The sequence below is a fragment of the Schistocerca americana genome, chromosome 3, assembly GCF_021461395.2.
Source record: "Schistocerca americana isolate TAMUIC-IGC-003095 chromosome 3, iqSchAmer2.1, whole genome shotgun sequence".
In the NCBI taxonomy this organism is placed as follows: Eukaryota; Metazoa; Arthropoda; class Insecta; order Orthoptera; family Acrididae; genus Schistocerca; species Schistocerca americana.
Window position 1 is genome coordinate 938,550,370 of NC_060121.1, and position 20,342 is coordinate 938,570,711.

The 20,342-nt window shown below is 42.0% G+C and overlaps 1 protein-coding gene across 1 annotated transcript in view; it reads left to right on the forward strand.

Moving 5' to 3' along the window:
• Positions 1–4,865: 4,865 nt before the first annotated feature.
• The window catches only part of LOC124605700 (ectonucleotide pyrophosphatase/phosphodiesterase family member 5-like), a 31,820-nt gene continuing 16,343 nt past the window's right edge, over positions 4,866–20,342 (forward strand). Inside the window, exons 1-3 of the mRNA XM_047137561.1 lie at positions 4,866–5,947; positions 6,041–6,500; positions 6,766–6,957. Coding sequence (XP_046993517.1) covers positions 5,579–5,947; positions 6,041–6,500; positions 6,766–6,957 — 1,021 coding nt within the window. The 5' untranslated portion in view covers positions 4,866–5,578. The remainder of the gene's footprint in view (positions 5,948–6,040; positions 6,501–6,765; positions 6,958–20,342) is intronic.

Genomic DNA, 20,342 nt, shown 5'->3' on the forward strand with positions numbered 1-20,342 from the left:
CAGGTTATCAAGATTTAAGTAAGTCTGAACATGGTGTTATAGTCAGTGCACGAGCGAAGGGACACAGCATCTTCAAGGTACCAACGAAGAGGGGATTTTCCCATATGACCAATTCACGACTGTACCATGAATATCTGGAATCGAATAAAGCATCAAATCTCCGAAATCGCTGGAGCCAGAAAAAGATCCTGCAACTACTGGACCAACGACGACTGAAGAGAATCGTTCAATGTGACAGAATTGCCAACCTTTCGGAAACTGCTCCACATATCAATTCTGGGCAATCAACAATTGTCAGCGTGCGAACCATTCAACGAAACATCATTGGTATGGGCTTTCGGAGCCAAACGCCCACTTGTGTACCCTTGATGACTGCATGACACAAAGCTTTACACTTTGCCTGGGTCCATGAACACCAACATTGGACTGTTGATGACTGCAAACATGTTGCCTGGTCGGACGAGTCTCGTTTCAAATTGTATCTAGCGGATATGGAGAGAAATTCATGAACCTGGACCCTGCATATCAGACTGTTCAAGCTTGTGGAGGCTCTTCTATAGTGTGGTGCATGTGCAGTTGGAGTGATACGGGACTCCTGATGCATCTAGCTACAAATCTGATAGAAGACACACATGTAAGCATCGTGTCTGATCACCTGCATTCATTCACGTCCATTGTGCATTACAGCGGACTTGGGCAGTTCCAGCAGGACAATGTGACACCTCACACATCCAGAATTTCTACAGGGTTGCTCCAGGAACACTCTTCAGAGTTTATTTAAACGGTGGTCAACAAACGACTCAGACATGCACATTATTGATCATATCTGGGATGCCTTGCAATATGCTGTTCTCAAGGATCTCCACCCCCACGTACTCTTATGGATTTATGGACAACCCTGCAGGATTCATGGTGTCAGTTCCCTCCAGCGCTGCTTCAGACATTAGTCGAGTCCATGCCACGTCGTGTTTGGCACTTCTGCTTGCTCACAGGGCCCCTACACAACATTAGGCAGGTGTACCAGTTTCTTTGGCTCTTCAGTGTAATATCTTTGGAACAAAATGACATATCGTTGCAATTTTTCAGGGTAACATAGTCCATTGTTTCCTCAACAGATCTTGGGGACCGTTTTCCAGCAGATCTCAGTGAAGCAATGAAGGAAACAACGAAGTAAGATTGTCGTTTGAACAATGCAAGGAAGGACTGAAGTGGTACTGGAAGTACAAAAAAGGGATGGAGGTACAATGGCAGTGGCATAATGGGTACAGAACTCATGCACCAACACGTACAGCAATTTATCATATTTGGGACAAATTTGAAGCCGATGGTACTGTTCATGGCATGCATAAGGAGAGGTCTGGATGACCAAAACTATCAACAAGTCCAGCTTTCAATTCTGCTTTGTTGCAACATTTTACTAGATCAACTTAAAATCAGCAAAGCAGGGTGCAGATGAAAGTGGGGTAAGCTGATCGAGCATACGGTGAATTCTGAAGGCTTCAAAGTGAAAACTGTACATTCCAAGGACGTCACAGGTCGAAAGACAGAATACTGTGAGTGGTTGAAGGCATGCTTTGCAATGATGAACGGTTTGCAGGGATGGTTATCTGGTCTGACGAGGAGCAATTCAAACTGAATTGTACTGTAAACTGCCACAACTGGGTGTACTGGGCTCCTAAAAATCATCACGCTCACGTGGACAAACATGTTATTCTACTCGGTGTTAATACACGGTGTTGTCTCTCATTGAGCTGTTTGGTTGGCTCATTCTTCTTTGAAGGTACCATAACAGGTGAGGTATTTCTTCATAAGCTGCAAACATCGATTTTACCTGCCATCCAATAGTTGTTTGGAAATGAAAGATTTTACGTACAACAAGATGGCTCCTTGCATCATGACCACAGAGATGTCGGGGCCTACTTGGATGAAAATCCACCTGATCGGTGGAATGGTCGAAGAGGAGCTGTTGAGTACCCACCATAGTTTCCAGATCTTTCACCTCTTGACTTCAGACTTCGGAGGACCTCGAAAAATGAAGTATATCAATAGAAGCCATCTACACTGAACGAGCTACGAGAAACCATCGAGGCGTCCTGTACGGCTATCATACCGGCAACACTGACAACTATAGTTTGGTCAACAGTTCATTGGCATCGACATTATTTGGGTGCTGCTGGGAGTCACTGTAAACACACAAAGTAACCTTCCCCCCCTTGCAAGAATTGTAATGGTAAGTCATTTTGTTGCATTAATACTGAATATCAAAGAGGGTGTACATTTTTGTGGCCCCCTCTGTATGTTGCTCCTTTCCTGATAGCGTTCTCCATACATATACAATATTGCGCGGTGTTAATGATTCCATATTTGGTTTTGTTTCATATAAAACAGAAGCTGGTTTCATGACAATCTGTTTTGTATATTGTTACTGCTTGTGTTTTAGCTGCATGATTTAAATGCAACTGAAGTATACTGCTGTTATTCTACTTTATTTTTCTTTGCGTTAGTTTCCTGAGATTTCTCACACCTACTGCAGAACTACATGTTGGCAAGTTTTGTGCATATTGGTATTCAACTTTATTACCCCCTGTGACAGAATGAGTATGTAATTCTGCTTTGAGTGGTGTTGGTTCTCGCCACTGAGTTCCTTGCATTTCAAAGTGGCTTGCTGACTATGGATGTAGATGTAGATGAGTATGCTTTGTTGTCTTGATGATTAGAGCATTCTTCCTTGGAAATCCTAAAAATATGACAGTAGTTACACAAATGTTTTCACATGATCTTAATATGTACAATGAACAGTACGTTTTAGCAGAAGGCAATGAAAATTTTGGTCGCTTCCATTAAATGAAGAGTATGTAAAATAGATGGATACAAAAATAATGTAGAATACGAGCAACATACTTCCAGTGCGTTTAAATCGAGCAGTTCACACACGGTTTCATAAGAAGTAACAAATAGACATGAATCCACAGAATTAGGTGTGATGAAACAAGCTTCTGTTTTATATTAAACAAAAGGAAATGGCCGGCCTGTGTGGCCGAGCGGTTCTAGGCGCTTCAGTCTGGAAACGCGCGACCGCTATGGTCACAGGTTCGAATCCTGGCCTCAGGCATGGCCGAGTGTGATGTCCTTAGGTTAGATGGTTTAAGTAGTTATAAGTTCTAGTGGACTGATGACCGCAAATGTTAAGTCCCATAGTGCTCAGAACCATTTGAACCTTTTTGAACCAAAAGGAAATGTGGCATCATTTACGCCATCCAATATTACGGATAACAGCCAAAATTAAGCAGAATATGAGTAACATATTTACAACACAATTCAAAGGACGTAATGCACGTAAGTCGGTCGTAATCAGGAACATAATTTCTACTTGTTAACAGCCACACAGTTGAAATTAAAATTTTGGGATTTATAAATAAATACACTTTACTACCAGACCCACCCGTGAAGTATGAATGAAAAATATTATCATCTAATACTAATATAGATTGTTACACCATCTTTTCCCGAAATGGAAGTTCACTGCCAGGCCAGGCCACTCAGATTGCTAGCTTCGAAATGTTTTCGTATCGTAACATGGGCATTGCACTTCTGATATTATTGTGTTCTGTGTTTCGATGGCTTCACATTTCCTGATGCTTCCATGCAATGTCGCCTATAAGGCGGGGCGGGGGCCTAGACCTGTGGATATGAAGTACTGTTAATATTTCGGAAGGCGAGTGGCGTGTTGTAAGTAACGAAACAAAGTTCTAGTTCCGACACTTCAAAAATCTGCATAATACTGACTTTTAAATCATTTTCTTGAAAGAAAAACACCCGATCATACTATATTTTTCCTTTCCCTGGGAGCTCATGGGAAGCCGCAACCCCCCATCGTCCCCGGATATGTAGACTTTGCTTGCAGCACCAATTCTACATGGTTGCACAGCTTTAAGAATGGCGTCAACTGAAACCATATGGGCAGGTATTAATGTTATTGTGCAGGTTATGGCATTAGAGCTGTGGCAAGAGCTAAACACAAGGAAGACGAAATTCAAATGTTAGACCCGAAAATGTATTTCACTCATCGATAAATCAGGGGCCACAAACACATTTACAAAAGAAATAACACTCAAACACAAAAATACTGTCTGCTGTGGCAAACAGCTGGCATGCAAATATCATCAGCAAGCACGTCACTCTTCCAAGAATCTAATTGTATACTTTAATGTAGGCAATTCTAATAACTAATTTTTGGTTTAACTGCTGCCCAGCCGGCCATGGTGGCCGAGCGGTTCTAGGCGCTACAGTCTGGAACCGCGCGACTGCTACGGTCGCAGGTTCGAATCCTGCCTCGGGCCTGGATGTGTGTGATGTCCTTAGGTTACTTAGGTTTAAGTACTTCTAAGTTCTAGGGGACTCATGACATTAGAAGTTAAGTCCCATAGTGATCAGAGCCATTTGAACCATTTTTTGAACAGCTACCCCATCACATTTCTGGGCTTTTTACCGCATATAATGCACAATTTATACAGTGTCTGGTCTCAGAAATCACGAAATTCATACGAATCGCTTTTTTTGGTAAGATATTAAGTTTGTTTATTTATTTATCCAAAAATCTTTCAAGATTGTGGAATAGGCCTAGAACATTGGTTTGCAAATGTTGCACACACACACGCACTGCATCAGAAAATTGAAATTAAACTGTTGGTCTTGTACTTGCAGAAGCTGCGAAAGTGTACCTCCCGCCACCGGCTTGGACTTTTTTCAGTAATAAAATGTAAACACACTAAAATCGAATGGAGCAACGCAGCTATTACCCCACCACAACGGCGACGCAATACTCGTGTTTCGAGTTACAGCCATCAGGGAACATTGGTGGAAGGAAATTGGCGTAACAAATTACAACCAAGTTGAACTTTTTGTGGAATGACAAAAGTTGCGTCTCTTAAATTGCGCCACTGAAAACCGGGAGTTCATATATACACATGCGGATTGCCGCTAGCCGTTGCGATACTTCGGTGGCGTGTATGAACTTGGCTTCATAATTTAATGTTGCCGAAATAATTCAATATTGGCGCCAGTGGATATGACCGTATGATTTCGCTGATCTAACTAACTCAGCGCCACTTCAAACATCTGTCTGAGAGAAATTACATTCCATATTTCATTTACGTATACTTTACTTACTTGGAGCAATAACTCAGGATTTGTCTGATATGTGTTTTTCATACAGCTATATAGCCTATTACGAAATCAGGCTTTGCCCTGCATAAAATTTCTGCTGGTGTTGGGTAATTTGTGCACAGTACAGACCTCATAATTGTCATTACGTATTGAAATGTTAACATTACCCTAGTAATCAAAAACAAAACAGTGACTCTTTATTTGCTCTAAAAATATACCACGTATAATACGACTGCTGTACCATAGTCATCGAAAGGGGTATTATAGTTGCTGTAGGTGCTGGATTGATCATACGTTTCTGGTTTTGTGAGACGAAACACTATGTCATTTGTTTTCGAATAATGTAAAATAGAAGACTGGGAAGTTTGATTACATATCATACGTTTTGTGGCAATCTGGATGTGTGACTGACATGTACGACACTGTGTTTGTATTCATAGCAATATTGTTAATATGCATTTTTACTCTGTTTGCTGTTTTTTACGGTTCTCCAACTAAACCCCTTTTGTTAGTGGTGTCATTTGATGGTTTCCGATATGATTACGTAAATAAGAACGCAACACCAACCCTACACAGTCTTCATGAGAGAGGCGTTCACTCTCAATATATGCGCAATGTTTTTATTACAAAAACGTTTCCAAATCATCACTCAATAGCCACAGGTTTATTTCCAAGTTCACACGGTGTTATGGCAAGTAGTTTATATGATGAGAGATATGGCAAAGTTATTTCATACAGCGAAGAACTGTGGAAATTCGGAAACAGTGTTACTCCACTTTGGGTAAGCTTTATCACATTGTAATACAACTCCTTGTGCAGAAAACAACCTGCATGGATAGCCTGTATTCTTTATTTGATGTTCCCTTTTTCATAGAGCCTAAATGAAAAACTGAACCATCGCAGTGGGGTTTACATGTGGCCAGGAGGAGAGTTTGACTATCAAGGTGTTCTCCCTACATTTCTCACTACATTTAAACCATCTGTATCGTGGACAGATCGAGTCGATGCAGTGTTAAAATGGTTTATGGATCCTGTCACTCCAGCAAACTTGGTGTTTCTCTATTTTGAAGAGCCTGACAGCCATTCACATTTATTTGGTCCTGAGTCACCGGAGGTGATAAAGCAGATTATGAGGTGCGATAATATAACTAAATATTTGTTTGACCAGATTGCTGTTACTGGCTTAAGTAGTAAGCTTAATGTATTCCTTTTGAGTGATCATGGCATGGACAGTGTATCAGCAGACAGAATAATCAACTTGACACATTATGTTAACAAAACAAAGTATCTAACAGCCAGCACATCACCGGCACTGCATGTAATTCCCAAAAAAGGTACCTGTGTGCTTCCCAGCTTAATGCTATTAATTTTGATTTAATAAAGTTAACAATTAATTATTTATGAGTACATATCACACATGACATGTCATTTACATTATAGCTTTGATATGTTTTTTGAAGTGACAGTGTTGCACTTTTTTCGTGTTATTGTTCTCGTGAAAACATTATTATTGTTCTCGGATAGCGAGCAAGTAACATGTAGCTTATTGTATATTCTAACTCTAACATTAACTGAGTCTTATGATTATTATTACCACAGGTGAATTTGAAGACGTATACAATGCTTTGAAAGTTGCTTCAGAAGTAGAAAACTTCACAGTTTACAAGAGAGATGAATTATTTGAAAGATGGCATTACAATAATGAAAGAACCCCACCACTGTTGCTACTTGCAGATGAAGGTTTTGCTTTTGATGATGTCTTGTATGTTCCGGATAGTCACCAAAGAAATGGTAAGTAAGGACATTCAAAGGCATAATATTTATAGTTGACCAGCCCCATACATGGTATTGTTTAGATCAGTACATGTCAGATGGCTGATGGTCATGGTGATAATGAGCAGTTGATTCTGTGTCCTGTGGTCTACCCACAATTGTATTTTACATGGTATGGTTAGTCAGAAAAAAGACAAGATTGGGAGGAATATTTGATAGGAGTCATCAGGTTTGACCAGTGACAGAAGGGTAATGGCTGCTGCGGCATCAGGTTTCGGTGTGTATATTCACAGTTTTGTTGTTAAAAAAAAAAAAAAGGCTGTAGTGACAGACTGCTCTGCAGCTTTGCTCAAGGTCTGTTTTAGATTGGAAGCTGACAGCTTGGTTGTGAATTGGTGAAGCGAATGAATGTGAAACTAAAAAAAACTTGGTTGTGGTGTCAGACTGATCTGTAGCTTAGGCCATTTCAAAACATTTGCACTGATATCACATTACAACCACCATTTTGTTTACACCGTATGTCACTTTTGCTATGTCATTGATCGAAGCCAACAAGTCATGTCAAATATTCCTTTTTACACGAAAGACAGTTAGGGTGCTGTTGACAATGGAGTCATTAGAGGCAGTTGTCAGGAAGGGAATTAGCTGGTCATATTTTATCATAAACTGGCAACAGATATTACCCAATTATAGACATGGACTGTGTGTGTGTGTGTGTGTGTGTGAAAGCAACAAATTAGATCAGAAATTCTACAGAAAGAGTCGGTTAGTAATTGTGATTAGTGTCTACTAGCAAAGGACCGTTTTGCTGTGAGCTTGTGATTGCTCAGTACTGTTGACAAGGTTCTAAGTACTGCACAACTGTATTTAGAGAAAAGTAATGCTGGACTTAATGCAGCCAAAAGTAAAAGAGTAACACATGCTTGTATACTGATAGTAGTTGGAGAAAGTAAGTAATGGCATTTATTGTCGACAACTGCGCCTGCAGCCCATTTCCCGTTGCTGTATTCTTTTATTGTTTTGTCCTTTGACCATTTTACGTAATGGTGTAAGACATGTCAAATATACTTACACATACAGTATATACAGGGTGGGCCAAATAAAAGTGGCCCCAATGAGTGGATACAATTGGATGTGAATTTATGGCAGCATTAACGGAGGTAGGAAAGACCTATCATTACTTTCAAAAGGATCGAGCAACTGCCCATATAGCCGACTGAACTTTGGAGCACATTCACACAATCTTTACACCTGATGGAGTTGTTCGCAGAGATCAGTCTGGTTGTGGCCCTAGCTGATCACCCGGTTCACCTGATCTGTCAGTGTATGATTACTTTGTGTGAGGATCCCTCAAGTCAAAGATATATCAACCCTAATAGTCTTAAAGAACTGCAGCAGAACATTTTGGATAAGACTGCAGCAATTCCAGCAGTCCAGCCTCGATCTACCTTCAGCAACATGCTGACCTGTGCCAAAAGTGCCCAGAGATGAATGGTGGTCACTTTCAGCATCTGCTGTAGTCAGGTTAGCACTGTATTTCCTTTCTGTTCAACATGTGTATTATATAATTGGTTCATGTAAAATAGAATTGGTACACATGAGGGTGGGGCAAGAAATCTGAAGGGGAACCAACGAGATCAACTTGATTCTGCACTGTTCCAACATGAGGTTTCCAGTTACTAAAGACATCCAGATTCAGATTCTTTATTAGTTATTCAGCATTATTACATGCAATAGACTTCGTCGTTTCACTTAACCTATTAATTTAGTAAAATACATTGTTACATTTTTAAGTTGATATAGGGCATTTCTAAAAATTCTTGTAATGAATAGAGTAGGTTACCTAACAAGAAGTTGTGCAACTTTTCCTTAAACATTTGGATTCGCATGCTTGAGGCATGTGTAGACAATTTGTTATATATCTTAATTGCCATGTACTTATGAGTATTGTTTTTGCCAATAAACTCTAGCAGGATGATTAGTGAAGTAATAATAGATACATGGCATAACAGATAAGTATCAGACTCCAAATCCAATGGTCTCGGATTTAGTTCCCAGTTGGCTCTAAGATTTTTTACTGTAACCTTCCTCTGGCAATGGTTGTTACTGTGAAAAATGCAAAATTGCAACATGGTTTGGAGTTCTTCCTATAACTGGCTGGAAGTTGTTTCAGTGGCCAAAATAAGGCAGTGACATACCGCCTTCAGTAGGACAATGTTCAGTAAAGCACTGTATTGTTCAGATCAACCTTTGACCTGAGGACAGCATTATATTTACTAGTATATTAATGAACGTATACATGTTACAGTAATGTCAGTCCTATTAACTTTGTGTTAGTTAAATTATTCATTGTATACCATTTGTGCCGAACAGTATTTATGAAATACTAATAAGAGGGCATGGCACCAGTACTGAGAGAATCAAAACTGGATAAGTGAACTGACGTGAGAAGGACCAAGAAATAATGAGGTACATTCAGCAACAGAAGTGGATTGGGAGGGGAGGGGGGGGGGGGGGGAGACATCTTGATGAAGAAAGCTGGAAGGATTTTTGCACTTTTAATAGGCTGGTTTGATTTTGGATAGTAGTAAAACTGTGCCAATGATTATAGGAAAAGCTTTAATCTCCTTTCAAATGCATCAGCATGCTTCAGATAAGCCATAGATTATTGGGGGGCTTGTTCCAAAGGCGTGACTAAAATGTGGAAAATTAGTTATACATCTGTACTACCAAGTTTTTGGACATGTCAGACCTTTTATTCTTTCTATGGAATGTTGGAGACTATTTGATATGCAAAGAGAGGTATTGTAAGGCAGCAGAATGGATGAGAAACACACGACAGTGCTAAACAAAATTTTTATCACGAAGAATGTGAATGGCATTCTTAGCTAAGTTGTGATTAGTGATTTTGAAAACAAAATCTGATTTCGCCTATCTGGTTCAGTTTTCATGAGATACACTACCCTCTATCAAAGACATAACTTGAAAATGCTGCATATTGTTGACGTAGGATTACTGAATTGATTTTCTTTTATTTACTTTTGTGGAGGTAATTTTTGGTAAACAATCAAAATATATACAAGGAATTCAAAATGTGATCCTCAATTAGATATTCACCACTAGGATACAGAAGAGGCTGGTGAGTTGTGCTGACGTTGCCTTGCATCATGTTGTATTTGATGCATTGGTATCGGTAGTGAGAGAGCTCTGACCTTGTGAACAGAGTTGCTGTAAGTTTGTGAGGGTTTGCTTTTTTGTGTGAATGCAGAAGAAGAAATGCCTCGTACCTGTACAAAACACCCAAATTCTTTTTTTTATATCTGTGGTGAGTTAACTCTGAAATCCCAGAAATGAAAACTTAAGCATCTTGTTAAAAAAAATGCCTTTAACTTTATTTTGGGTGCAAGATTGGTGGTAAAGATGAAGTTGCCACCACACCCCACTCTCATATTTTGTTTCACATGTTTTACACTCCTGAAAGGCTGGTTAAAAGGATTGCACACATGTCCTTTGGTGTCCCATGATTTAGAGGGAACTAACAGATCACAAAATAGATGGTTATTTCTCAGTGATAAAAATAGCTGGGATCATCTCTGAAACGAAGAAATCTGTGCAATATCCCAATTTATGATCTATTTTAAGACCTATATGTTACAATGAAGGACTGCTGGTACCAGTGACTCCTGAGAACGTGACAGTGAGTGAAGAGGAATCAGTCACAAACACCTAGAGGACAGGGAAGAAGATACGCATGCTGACCGAAAATCTCACTTGCCTTTTGAATCACTTGAGCCACATATTTTTTGCAAGAGGATCTCGGTGATCATATTTGTGATTTAAAATTGTTGAAGCAGCAGGTTGAGACTCTAGCTTCACGTTTAACAAAATAATTTTATTCTTTCTGATGCAAAAATGAGTTTTGTCATGACTGCCATGCTCCTTTTTCTGAATATTTCTTGAAGGAAGGTGACATTGAATCCATTATGGAGACTCTTGGCCATGATTTCAAAGTAAGTGATTGGTGCTCGTTCATAGATTCCAGCAAACTTAGTCTGAAAACCGTACTTTTCCACAGTGGGAAAAATTCTCTTCTGTTGCAATTGCTCACACAATTAACTTGGAAGAGACATGAAAGAACTTTAAACTGCTATTCACATGAATTCAGTAAGAGCAATACAAATTGCATATATATAGAGATCTCAATGTTGCTGCAGTTACGCTCTGTTTGCCGATCAGATACACACAGTTCTGCTGCTTTATATGAGAGTGTGACAGCAGAGATGGAAAAACCACTATTCTGGGGAAAAATAGTGTGGAGAGATGAATGTTGTGAAGACTCCTGACTGGAAAAATGTGTATCTACTTACACTGAGTATTAAATTGAGTCTTATCAAAAACTTGGTACAGCCACAGACAAATCACCATATGGATTCATGCATTTACAACATAAAGTGCCAAGGATCAGTGAAGTAAAAATTAAGGAAAGAATATTTGTAGAGAAATAGGCAATTAATGGCTGATGATTATTTCCTTGATATGTTGAGCGATATTAAAAAAGTGGCATGGCTCTTTTTCATGTGTTTTTTAGAACTTTTTAGGCAACCATAAGGAACAAAACACATGACACTGTATAAGAACAAGTGAGATCATGCCACCTTATGGGACATAACACATGACGAAGCAGGCTGGGATATTTTTACTTCCCTCTTGTTTTGCCACTTGCCTCCTTAGATTCATTTTTTATTTTTTCATTTCTGACTAATTACCATTAACATACACGAGTATAATCTGCATTTTCATAAAAGAGAAACGTTGGTCCCCAGTTTTAAAGAATATAACACCAGATCTAATTTTGTGCTTAGTTTTATGTATGTAATTGATTTTATAATTTATTTTGACTGTTCCTAGTTAGTATCTTTTGTTATAGGGTGAAATCAGTAATTGTTTCGTAACTTAAATTCTATTGTTCACTTGTAAACAAATATAAATTATGTACTAATTATAAACATTTGGGAGGCGAAAAAATAGCATTCTTTAAGTGAAATGAAATGATTGTATGGCATTGTTGACCAGGAGGCCCCAAACTGGGAAGTTCGGCCGCCGTATTGCAAGTCCTTTTTTAGTTGACACCACTTTGGCGACTTGCGAGTCAATGATGATGAAGAACACACAACACCCAGTCATCATGAGGTAGATAAATTCCCTGACCCCGGCGGGAATATTTATTTGGCTCTATTTGAAAACTTGTTAGCAAACCCGCCAGGTTAGCCGAGAGCGCTAATGCGCTGCCTCCTGGACTCGGGTAGGCGCACCGGCTCAGGATCAAATCCACCTGGCAGATTAATGATGGGTGCTGGTTTGCCGGCCTGCCTGAATGTAGTTTTTAGGCAGTTTTCCACATCCCACTAGGTGAATACTGGGCTGGTCTCCACATTCCACCTCAGTTACACAACTCGCAGGCATTTGAAAAGGTTTGCACGTTTACATGGCTTACACTAGACGCAGACAGCTGGGGTACACTAATTCCGTACTGGGGGGTTCGGGGTGGCAGCAGGAAGGGCATCCGGCCACCATCTGTAACTAACACTGCCAACTCAATAGTAACACGGCTGACCCTGCATTGAAGCGGGATAAAGGTCCCAAGAAAAGAAAAGAAAAGCGGAGATTCAAAAACATGTTAGCAAAGCCAGCCCTTCATTAATTCCAAAGTAATTAATAGTTTTGTCAAAAGTATTGTTTATGTAACTGTGTATGTTAATTTCATCATTTAAACAAATAATTTGGCTTAACCCTCGTAGTAGAAGAAACTGTTAAAAAGAACCAATTTTTCAATGTATTCTGTTAATTTAATGAGTTAAGTTTTAATTGTAATTTCTGTAAATTGAAGTTCAAACAATGTGTAGTTTCAGTACCTATTATTGTGAGGAAATATAAGGGCCCAATTTTTGGTCGTGAGACAGTCAGTCCACGACCATGTTTGTTTCAGATGAGGAACCTGAATTGGTTAGATCAACAACAATGCAATCACGAAATAAGTGTAACGCAATTAGGTCGTGTGTTAAAACAATGACAGTGTCTGCTCCATATGTACCTTTCTATTCTTCAAGAACTGTGAACTTTGTGGTTAGGCTTTTACTGCTCTTAGATATTAAGTAGTAAACTATGTAGCAGTATGTGGAGGTTTGCCTGCAAACTGTTAATGAGGCTTATGGAATGTTAAAACAGTAGTGCACTGGCGATATAACTGTGTATTGTTGGGAGGTTGTGAACAGTGAAAGTAAACTACAGTGAAACACAACTGTGCACCAGTTGGCTACATTATTTAAAGTAGTCAGTGTTGTACTTTCACACCCCATTTTTCAGCCAGTATCACAATGCAGTACGTCGACACCGAGGACAACAAATGAAGAAAAAAAGTGGGCCCACCGTCACGTCACTGAAGATACATTTCTTGAATGGCCATTTGGACTTCTTCCTGGATGACCTTGGTGCCACTAATTGAGAACAGTTCCACCAAGACATTCTCAAATGGAAAAGCATTGCCAAGGCAATTGGAGGACTGCTATGTTGTCCGACTACTGCTGGACCTTTCTGATGCAAAGTATTGCAGGAAACTGAGAAGAAACTATTATTAGGTTGCTCATTTCTTTGATTAATTTGTGTACCGCACAGATTCTTTTGTTGTTCTTTTGAGTGACACTATGATATAATACATAGGCTGACATAAGCATTTACAGAAACCAGTATTATATGGAAACTGAGCTCGATATAGAAATTATGAAATTGGATCTGGATCCAGGAATGAATTATCTTCCAGAAAAGCATGTGTCTTTTTACCTGTGTTATCCGAATGGTCTTAAGCAGTGTCATAAAAGGATTAACAAGATTAAATAATGGACTGGTCCATGTATATCTTACAAAATCATTCATGGCTAGTGCTAATCAGCTGTCGTTTCTGGTATTTTTTGTGGAATAGAACTAATCACTGGACTAGATTTTGCTGTAGTATAGTTTCTAAATTTTGGATAATAGAGTACATCAAATAGTTCAGAAGGGACTGTTTTATGGAACTGTTTGCTGATGAACTCAACTTTCATTCTAATATAAAGATCAACATTGATTTGATAGTATTTAGTTTGAGACTCGGGTGTCGCCCATCTTAATACTGCACAAAGGTGATAATTCATTCCCAATATGGCAGGTGTGATATTCTTAGTTCTGACATCATCATATAAGGGACAGTTTTAAAAATGTAACACAGAAGAAATATCATTGATGTATACAGAGAGAAGAAATGTGCTAAAAACTGAAATCTGGGAAACTCCGTAGACTACATTACTCCATACGGAAACCATTTCCCTCACTGCACGCAACACTGGGTCACAAAAAAGTACTCATTGAGAATATTCCACAAACTTTTTACATACAGTGCAGGAGATTGGGCATTTTCCTGACTAGTTAAACATCAGGAACTTGAAAATGAGTGGTAGACTTCTTGTTGTCTTGGTTCTAAATTGTAGAAAGTTCTTAAATCACAGAGTGCATATTTGTGTTAGAGATTGATACCCTCTGTCTGGTTGGGGACATTTTGTCCTCTAAATTAGCCCTTCTAACATATATACTCTGTCATCCGAGGGCACAGTGGCGCTGCTGCGATGAATAGAGATTTCAGTTTGGTTGGTATGGGAGGTGCAGAAGAGATGGGGAGGGGGAGAGATAGCAGGGTAGCAGAGGGAGAGAAATGCTGTAGTGCTCCTTGGAAGACTATACAGAAACATAGCAGGGACAGTATGATGGGCTGCGAGGGGGGGGGGAACAGAGATAGGGAAAGGTGAGCCAAGTGAATACAGAAGGTACATGTGGGGTCAATGTGGGAACAGGGATAGGGGACAGAGGTGGGGGGGGGGGGGCAGGGACTGGAGGGGACTGAGGCCTTGGGGGTTATAAGAACAAAGGATGTGTTCCACTGGAAAATTCTCACCTACACTATTCTGAAAAGCTGATGTTGATGTGAAGAATTGAGATGGCATGGACAGTCACTGAACTCGGGCTCATGGTGTTGCACAGCATGCTCAGTTGTCTCTTGGCCACAATTTGGTGGTGGCCATTCGTGCAGATGGACAGTTTGTTAGTGGCTACGCTCACCTATAATGCTGCACAGTATTTGCAGCTAAGTTGGCAGACTACATTGCTGCTTTCATAGGTGGCCTTGCATTTGCAGAGTTAGAAAATGACTGACATGGCCAGAGTAGGTGGAAGTGGAAGGATGTAAGGGACAGGTCTTGCATCTTGGTCTTCTGCAGGGATATGATCCCCAGGGGGCTCACCACTCTTTGGTGAGTATGTGCTTGGGTACCACGGGTCCCAATCTTTGCAGCACTAGTTCCTCTTTCTGTGCTGCAAACACACACTTTGACTATCTCTTACCTCTCTGACTGTCCTTTGGATGGTCCTTACAGAGCAGACCCTGCCTGGACTTGGTTCCCGGTTTTGGTCTTGATTTCTAGTTTCAGTTCCATTAATGATTATATCATCCCAATTATTGGGTTTGACCAGCCATCTTCCCCAAATTTTACAGAAGTGCATGTCGTTCAGGAAAAGTCGCCCACTGTGGTGTCTGCTCTGTCTCTGTGGCCTTCCATCCTGTTGTTGTAGGATGCCAAAAACCCAGCATGATAACCATCCGTTCTTGAAGGGGGTATCATCAAGTACCTGCGTCCACTTGTACTCTGCCTTCAGGAAACAAAATTGTGTCCTCACGACCACTTTGAGCTTTCACATTTCTTCTCACCCCATTTTGACCTTCCCACTGAGGTTAGCATCCCATCTCATGGGGGAGTCATGTTACCCATATGGGATGACGTTCATAGTCAACCCATCTCCCTGGTTACCCGTCTTCAAGCTATTGCAGTTCACCTTTCCTTCCTCACTTGACCTTTTTCCTTTGTACTGTTTACACCCTTCCGTCACATGTTACCAGGGTAGACTTCCTCCAGCTTATTGGGCAATTACCCTACCCCTTTCTGCTGCTCGGTGACTTTAATGTGCACCATCTGCTTTGGGCTTCTTTCAGACCCTGTCTGAGAGGTGCCCTCTTGGCTTACCTTCTTAATCAACTTAACCTCTTCTGCCTTAACACAGGAGCACCCATGTTCCTTCCAGACTCCTCGCGCACCTGTTCCCATTTGGACCTATCCTTCTGCACTGCACAGCTTTCTCATTGTCTTGAATGGTCCGTCTGTTTTCTCTGACACATACTTGAGTGACCATTTCCCTTGTGCTACCCGTTTCCTGGCTCTTACCCCACCTCCATGCACACCCAAATGGCAGCTAACCATAGGCGACTGGAGGATTTACTCCTCCCTGGCGAACTTCGACAACAAGATTTGCACAGTTGTGATAACCAGGTGGAGTATCTTACAAATGTTATCCTTATCGCTGCAGAATGTTCCGTTCCTCGCACTTCCTCTTCACCATGCCATGACCCGATCGCTTGCTAGACTAAGCCATGCCTTGACTCGATTCGTCAGCAGAGACATGCTCTCTGCATTTTTAACTGTCATCCTATGATGGCAAACTGCATTCACTATAAACAGATGCATGTGTAGTGTCGTCACGTTCTTCAGGATAGCAAAAAGCTAGCTGGATTTCACTCGCCACTTCTTTTAACAGTTCCACTCCCTCTTCTGTCCTGTGGGCCAACCTCCAACTGCTCTCTGGGACCAAGATCCATCCTCAATTTGCAGCCTGATAGTAGCAGATGATGTCATTGTGGACCCTATTGCTATCTTCAACACCTTGGGCCGCCGTTTGCGAAGATTTCGAGCTCCTCCCACTATCGTCCTGCCTCCCACCATTGGAAATGAGCAGAGGAGGCTCGTGCAATAGCCTTCTCTTCTTAGAACTGTGAGTGCTACAATGCTGCCTTTACTATGAGGGAGCTATATTACACCCTCACTTCATCCCAATCCTGCACCCCAGGGCCAGATGCTGTTAACATTCAGTTGATGCAACACCTTTCTTGTGCGAGCAAGCGCTTTCTGCTTAATATGTACAACCACATCTGGGGAGAGAGCAGTTCCTTGTGCCCCTCCCACCATCTGTGTAAACAGTGGCAAGTTACTTACCCCCTGCCCACCATATTGCTCAATTTTTAAATGTATGAAGAAAACCCCCGGACAAGCTCAGATACCAAGAGGCCAGAAAAAAGTATGAGCATCTTAATCCCATACAAATTACACAATCTTGTGCTGCAGTTCTGTTGATGGTGCTTTTGTGCCTTTTACAATGGCCCATCAGAGCTGCCTGCTGATACCTGCCCCCAGGTGATTAGGGGCCCTTCTGGTGCTCCCACAACACCCACTTTGGGAGCATTGGGTCCCCACCAGTCCCCATCCCCTAGCCGAAGGTGCCTCATCCCCCTCCAGCTTCTCTAGCTAGGAAGAGGTCCCTGGGGTCTCTTCCTTCCATGGTTCCTGCTGGTCCACAGCCAGACACCAGCTGTTGGCTGAAGGAACTACAGGTTGCTGGCTGTTCTTCTTCTGGCCCTGAAACCAATTCAGGGACAATTGCCTAGTCCTCCTGTTCTAAGGAGAAGGAAGAGCAGGATAAAAGGAAGACCTCTGAGATGAAGGAAACTCCGGTGGCCCTCATGCCACCGGACTCTGCAGGTATTCCTTCTGTTCCTGAGGAGGAGATCTCCGTGGCCCCTGAGACACCAGATCTCCTCAGGAAATGTGCCGCAAAATGTATGTCTGTGGATCCCCTGACGTCTCAACTGGAGGCAGCACATGACCCTGCGTCATAACCTGCCCCCCTCCCCCTTTTCTCCCTCCCCTGGTTGCTTCATCCCCCACAGTATTCAGTCTGATCCCCCCGTGGAAATGCAACCACTTTTTCCACCACGTGGCTGAGCTACAGTAACTTTTAAACCCTTACCCTCCATTCTGTGTTGGCATTCAGGAACTGGGGTTTCCAGCAAGTTGAACCTCTGCCCTTTGTGGCTGCTGAACTTATTTTAAGAATTGTACCTACTATGAGAGAATATTGAGTAGAGTTTGTATGTATGTGCTGCACTCTGTGTACAGTGACCGTGTGCCTCTTGATACACCTTTGGAGGCTGTGGTTGTTTGGGTAAGGGCACATCAAGATTTTTACCATCTGTAATGTTTATCTCGCTACCAATGATGTCATGTCTTCGGATGTAATATCTACATTGCTCTCTCAGCTGCCCCCACCTTTCCTAGTCTAGGTCGACTTCAGTGCCCATAATCCTTTTATGGGATGGTACTATGGTCGCTGGCCGTGGTAAAGACATCAAAATTTTACTGACACAGCTCAGTCTTTTCCTCCTGAACTCAGGTGTCTCCACACACTTAAGCACAGCACATGGAACTTACTATCTATTCGCTGGAGGGTCGATGATGACCTGTGTGTAGAGTGACCAGTTCCCGATTTTCCTGTCCCTCCCACAGCATTGCCCCCCTGGACGCCTAAACAGATGGGTTCTCAGCTATTCTGACTGGAATGGGTTCATCTCTGTTGTCATCATAAGATCCCCATCACAAACTGTTAGCAATGTGGCTGCTCAGCTTATGACGGCAGCCATTCTTTTGGCAGCCAGTCAAGTCATTCCCTCTTCCTCGGGATCCCCCTCTCCCCCCCCCCCCCCCCCCGACCCCCCCTTAGAATACGGTACTCTGGTGGACCCCAGAGATCACTGCAGCCATTAGAGATCATAGGCTGGCTCTCCAACACCATAAGTGGCACCCTTTACTGAAACACCTCACTGCCTTTAAACAGCTCTGCGCCCGCACATGCTAGCTCATAAAATGATAAGTTTCCACCATTGGATCATGTACCTCTACATAACAGGTATGGGTAGAGATCAGACGCCTCTATGGCGTCCAGTCCCGTGCAGGTGTATGAAGTATTTCTGTACATGGTGCCATTTGTAGTGATCCCCACTCTGTTGCCAAACATTTTTCTGAGGATTATGCTCTCACCTCTGCATCTTAGAACTATCATCACACCTTTCGACTCATTAAACAGCGGCTCTGGTTGAGGGTGGGCAGTAGGAGGCAATGGAAGTGCACAATATGAATCTTGGTGACTGGAAACCGAAAGCCATGGGTGAGAGCCCATGACTGCATCTTTCATATGATGTCCTTTAGGCAGCACTCAGCAACTCCCATACAAGAGGAGTAATAGTAAAAGCAAAAATCGTCGCCATATAAGGAGGGCGATACCAAAGACCTCACAACTGCCACTTGACCATTGATGGCAACCAGAAAGAGGGCGGACGCTCAGTACAGAGCCCTGAGGGACCCCATTCTCTTGGAAATTGGGTGTACTGAGGAAGTGCCCACTTGAACCCAGAATGTATGGAGCAACAGGAAATTCTTGACAAAAATCTGTAATCTACCCCAGAGACCCTACTTAACATCATAATGATGTGGTGACACCATGTCATGTCATAAGACTTCTGTACATCAGAAAAGATAGTGATGTGGTGCTGAAAACATGCGAAGGCCACCCAGATGGTGGACCTCATGTGAACCAAATTATCAGCAGTGGAGCGGCTTTTGCGAAAACTACCCTGAGATGCAGCCAAAAGGCTCAAAGACTCAATGAGCAAACACAGCCGCTTGCTCATCCTGCATTTGAGCAACTTACTGAGAATGTTGGCAAGTCTGGCTGGGTAACTTAGGGGGTTCTTACCCAGTTTAAGTACTGGATTTCTTGCCATTGAGATGGGAACTCAACCTCATTCCAGACTTGATTAAAGAGGGCAAGAATGTGACACTGACATTCCACTGAGAGATGTTCCAGCATTTGGTTGTGGATGCAATCTGGTCCTGGGGCAGTATCAGGACAATAGGCTAAGGCACTGAAGAGTTCCAATTCACTGAATGGAGCATTATATGGCTCCAGGAGGCAGGTAGTAAAAGATAAGTGCATTCACACAACACCCAGTCCCCTGCCAGGAATCGAACCCGGGCCCCCTTGCATGGTAGGTGGTAATGCTACTGCTGCGCTATGGAGGCAGACTGTGGCTCTATGAAGCCCTGATTCTGTTCTGTCTCAATTGTGGGAGTCTAGCATATGGTTCAGCATCACCCTCAGCACTGTGGATACTGGGCCCCATTCATCATTGTGGGGTCTGACTTACGACAGGACCCTTCCGAGTTAGCCCTGGAGAAACATTTTAGTCAAGGCTAGAGTCCCTCCATTACCTATTAGATGCCGACAACAGCTGCTGAGTTATGCTATATGCGTTCGTAGCTTCCCTAAACATCCCAACTACTGTGCCCTTTTCCCTGAAAGGGAGCTCCACCTCCCACAACAGCGACCCAGAACTAGGCTTAAAATTGCTGCATGCATACAGGGTCTGTTCGAAACTG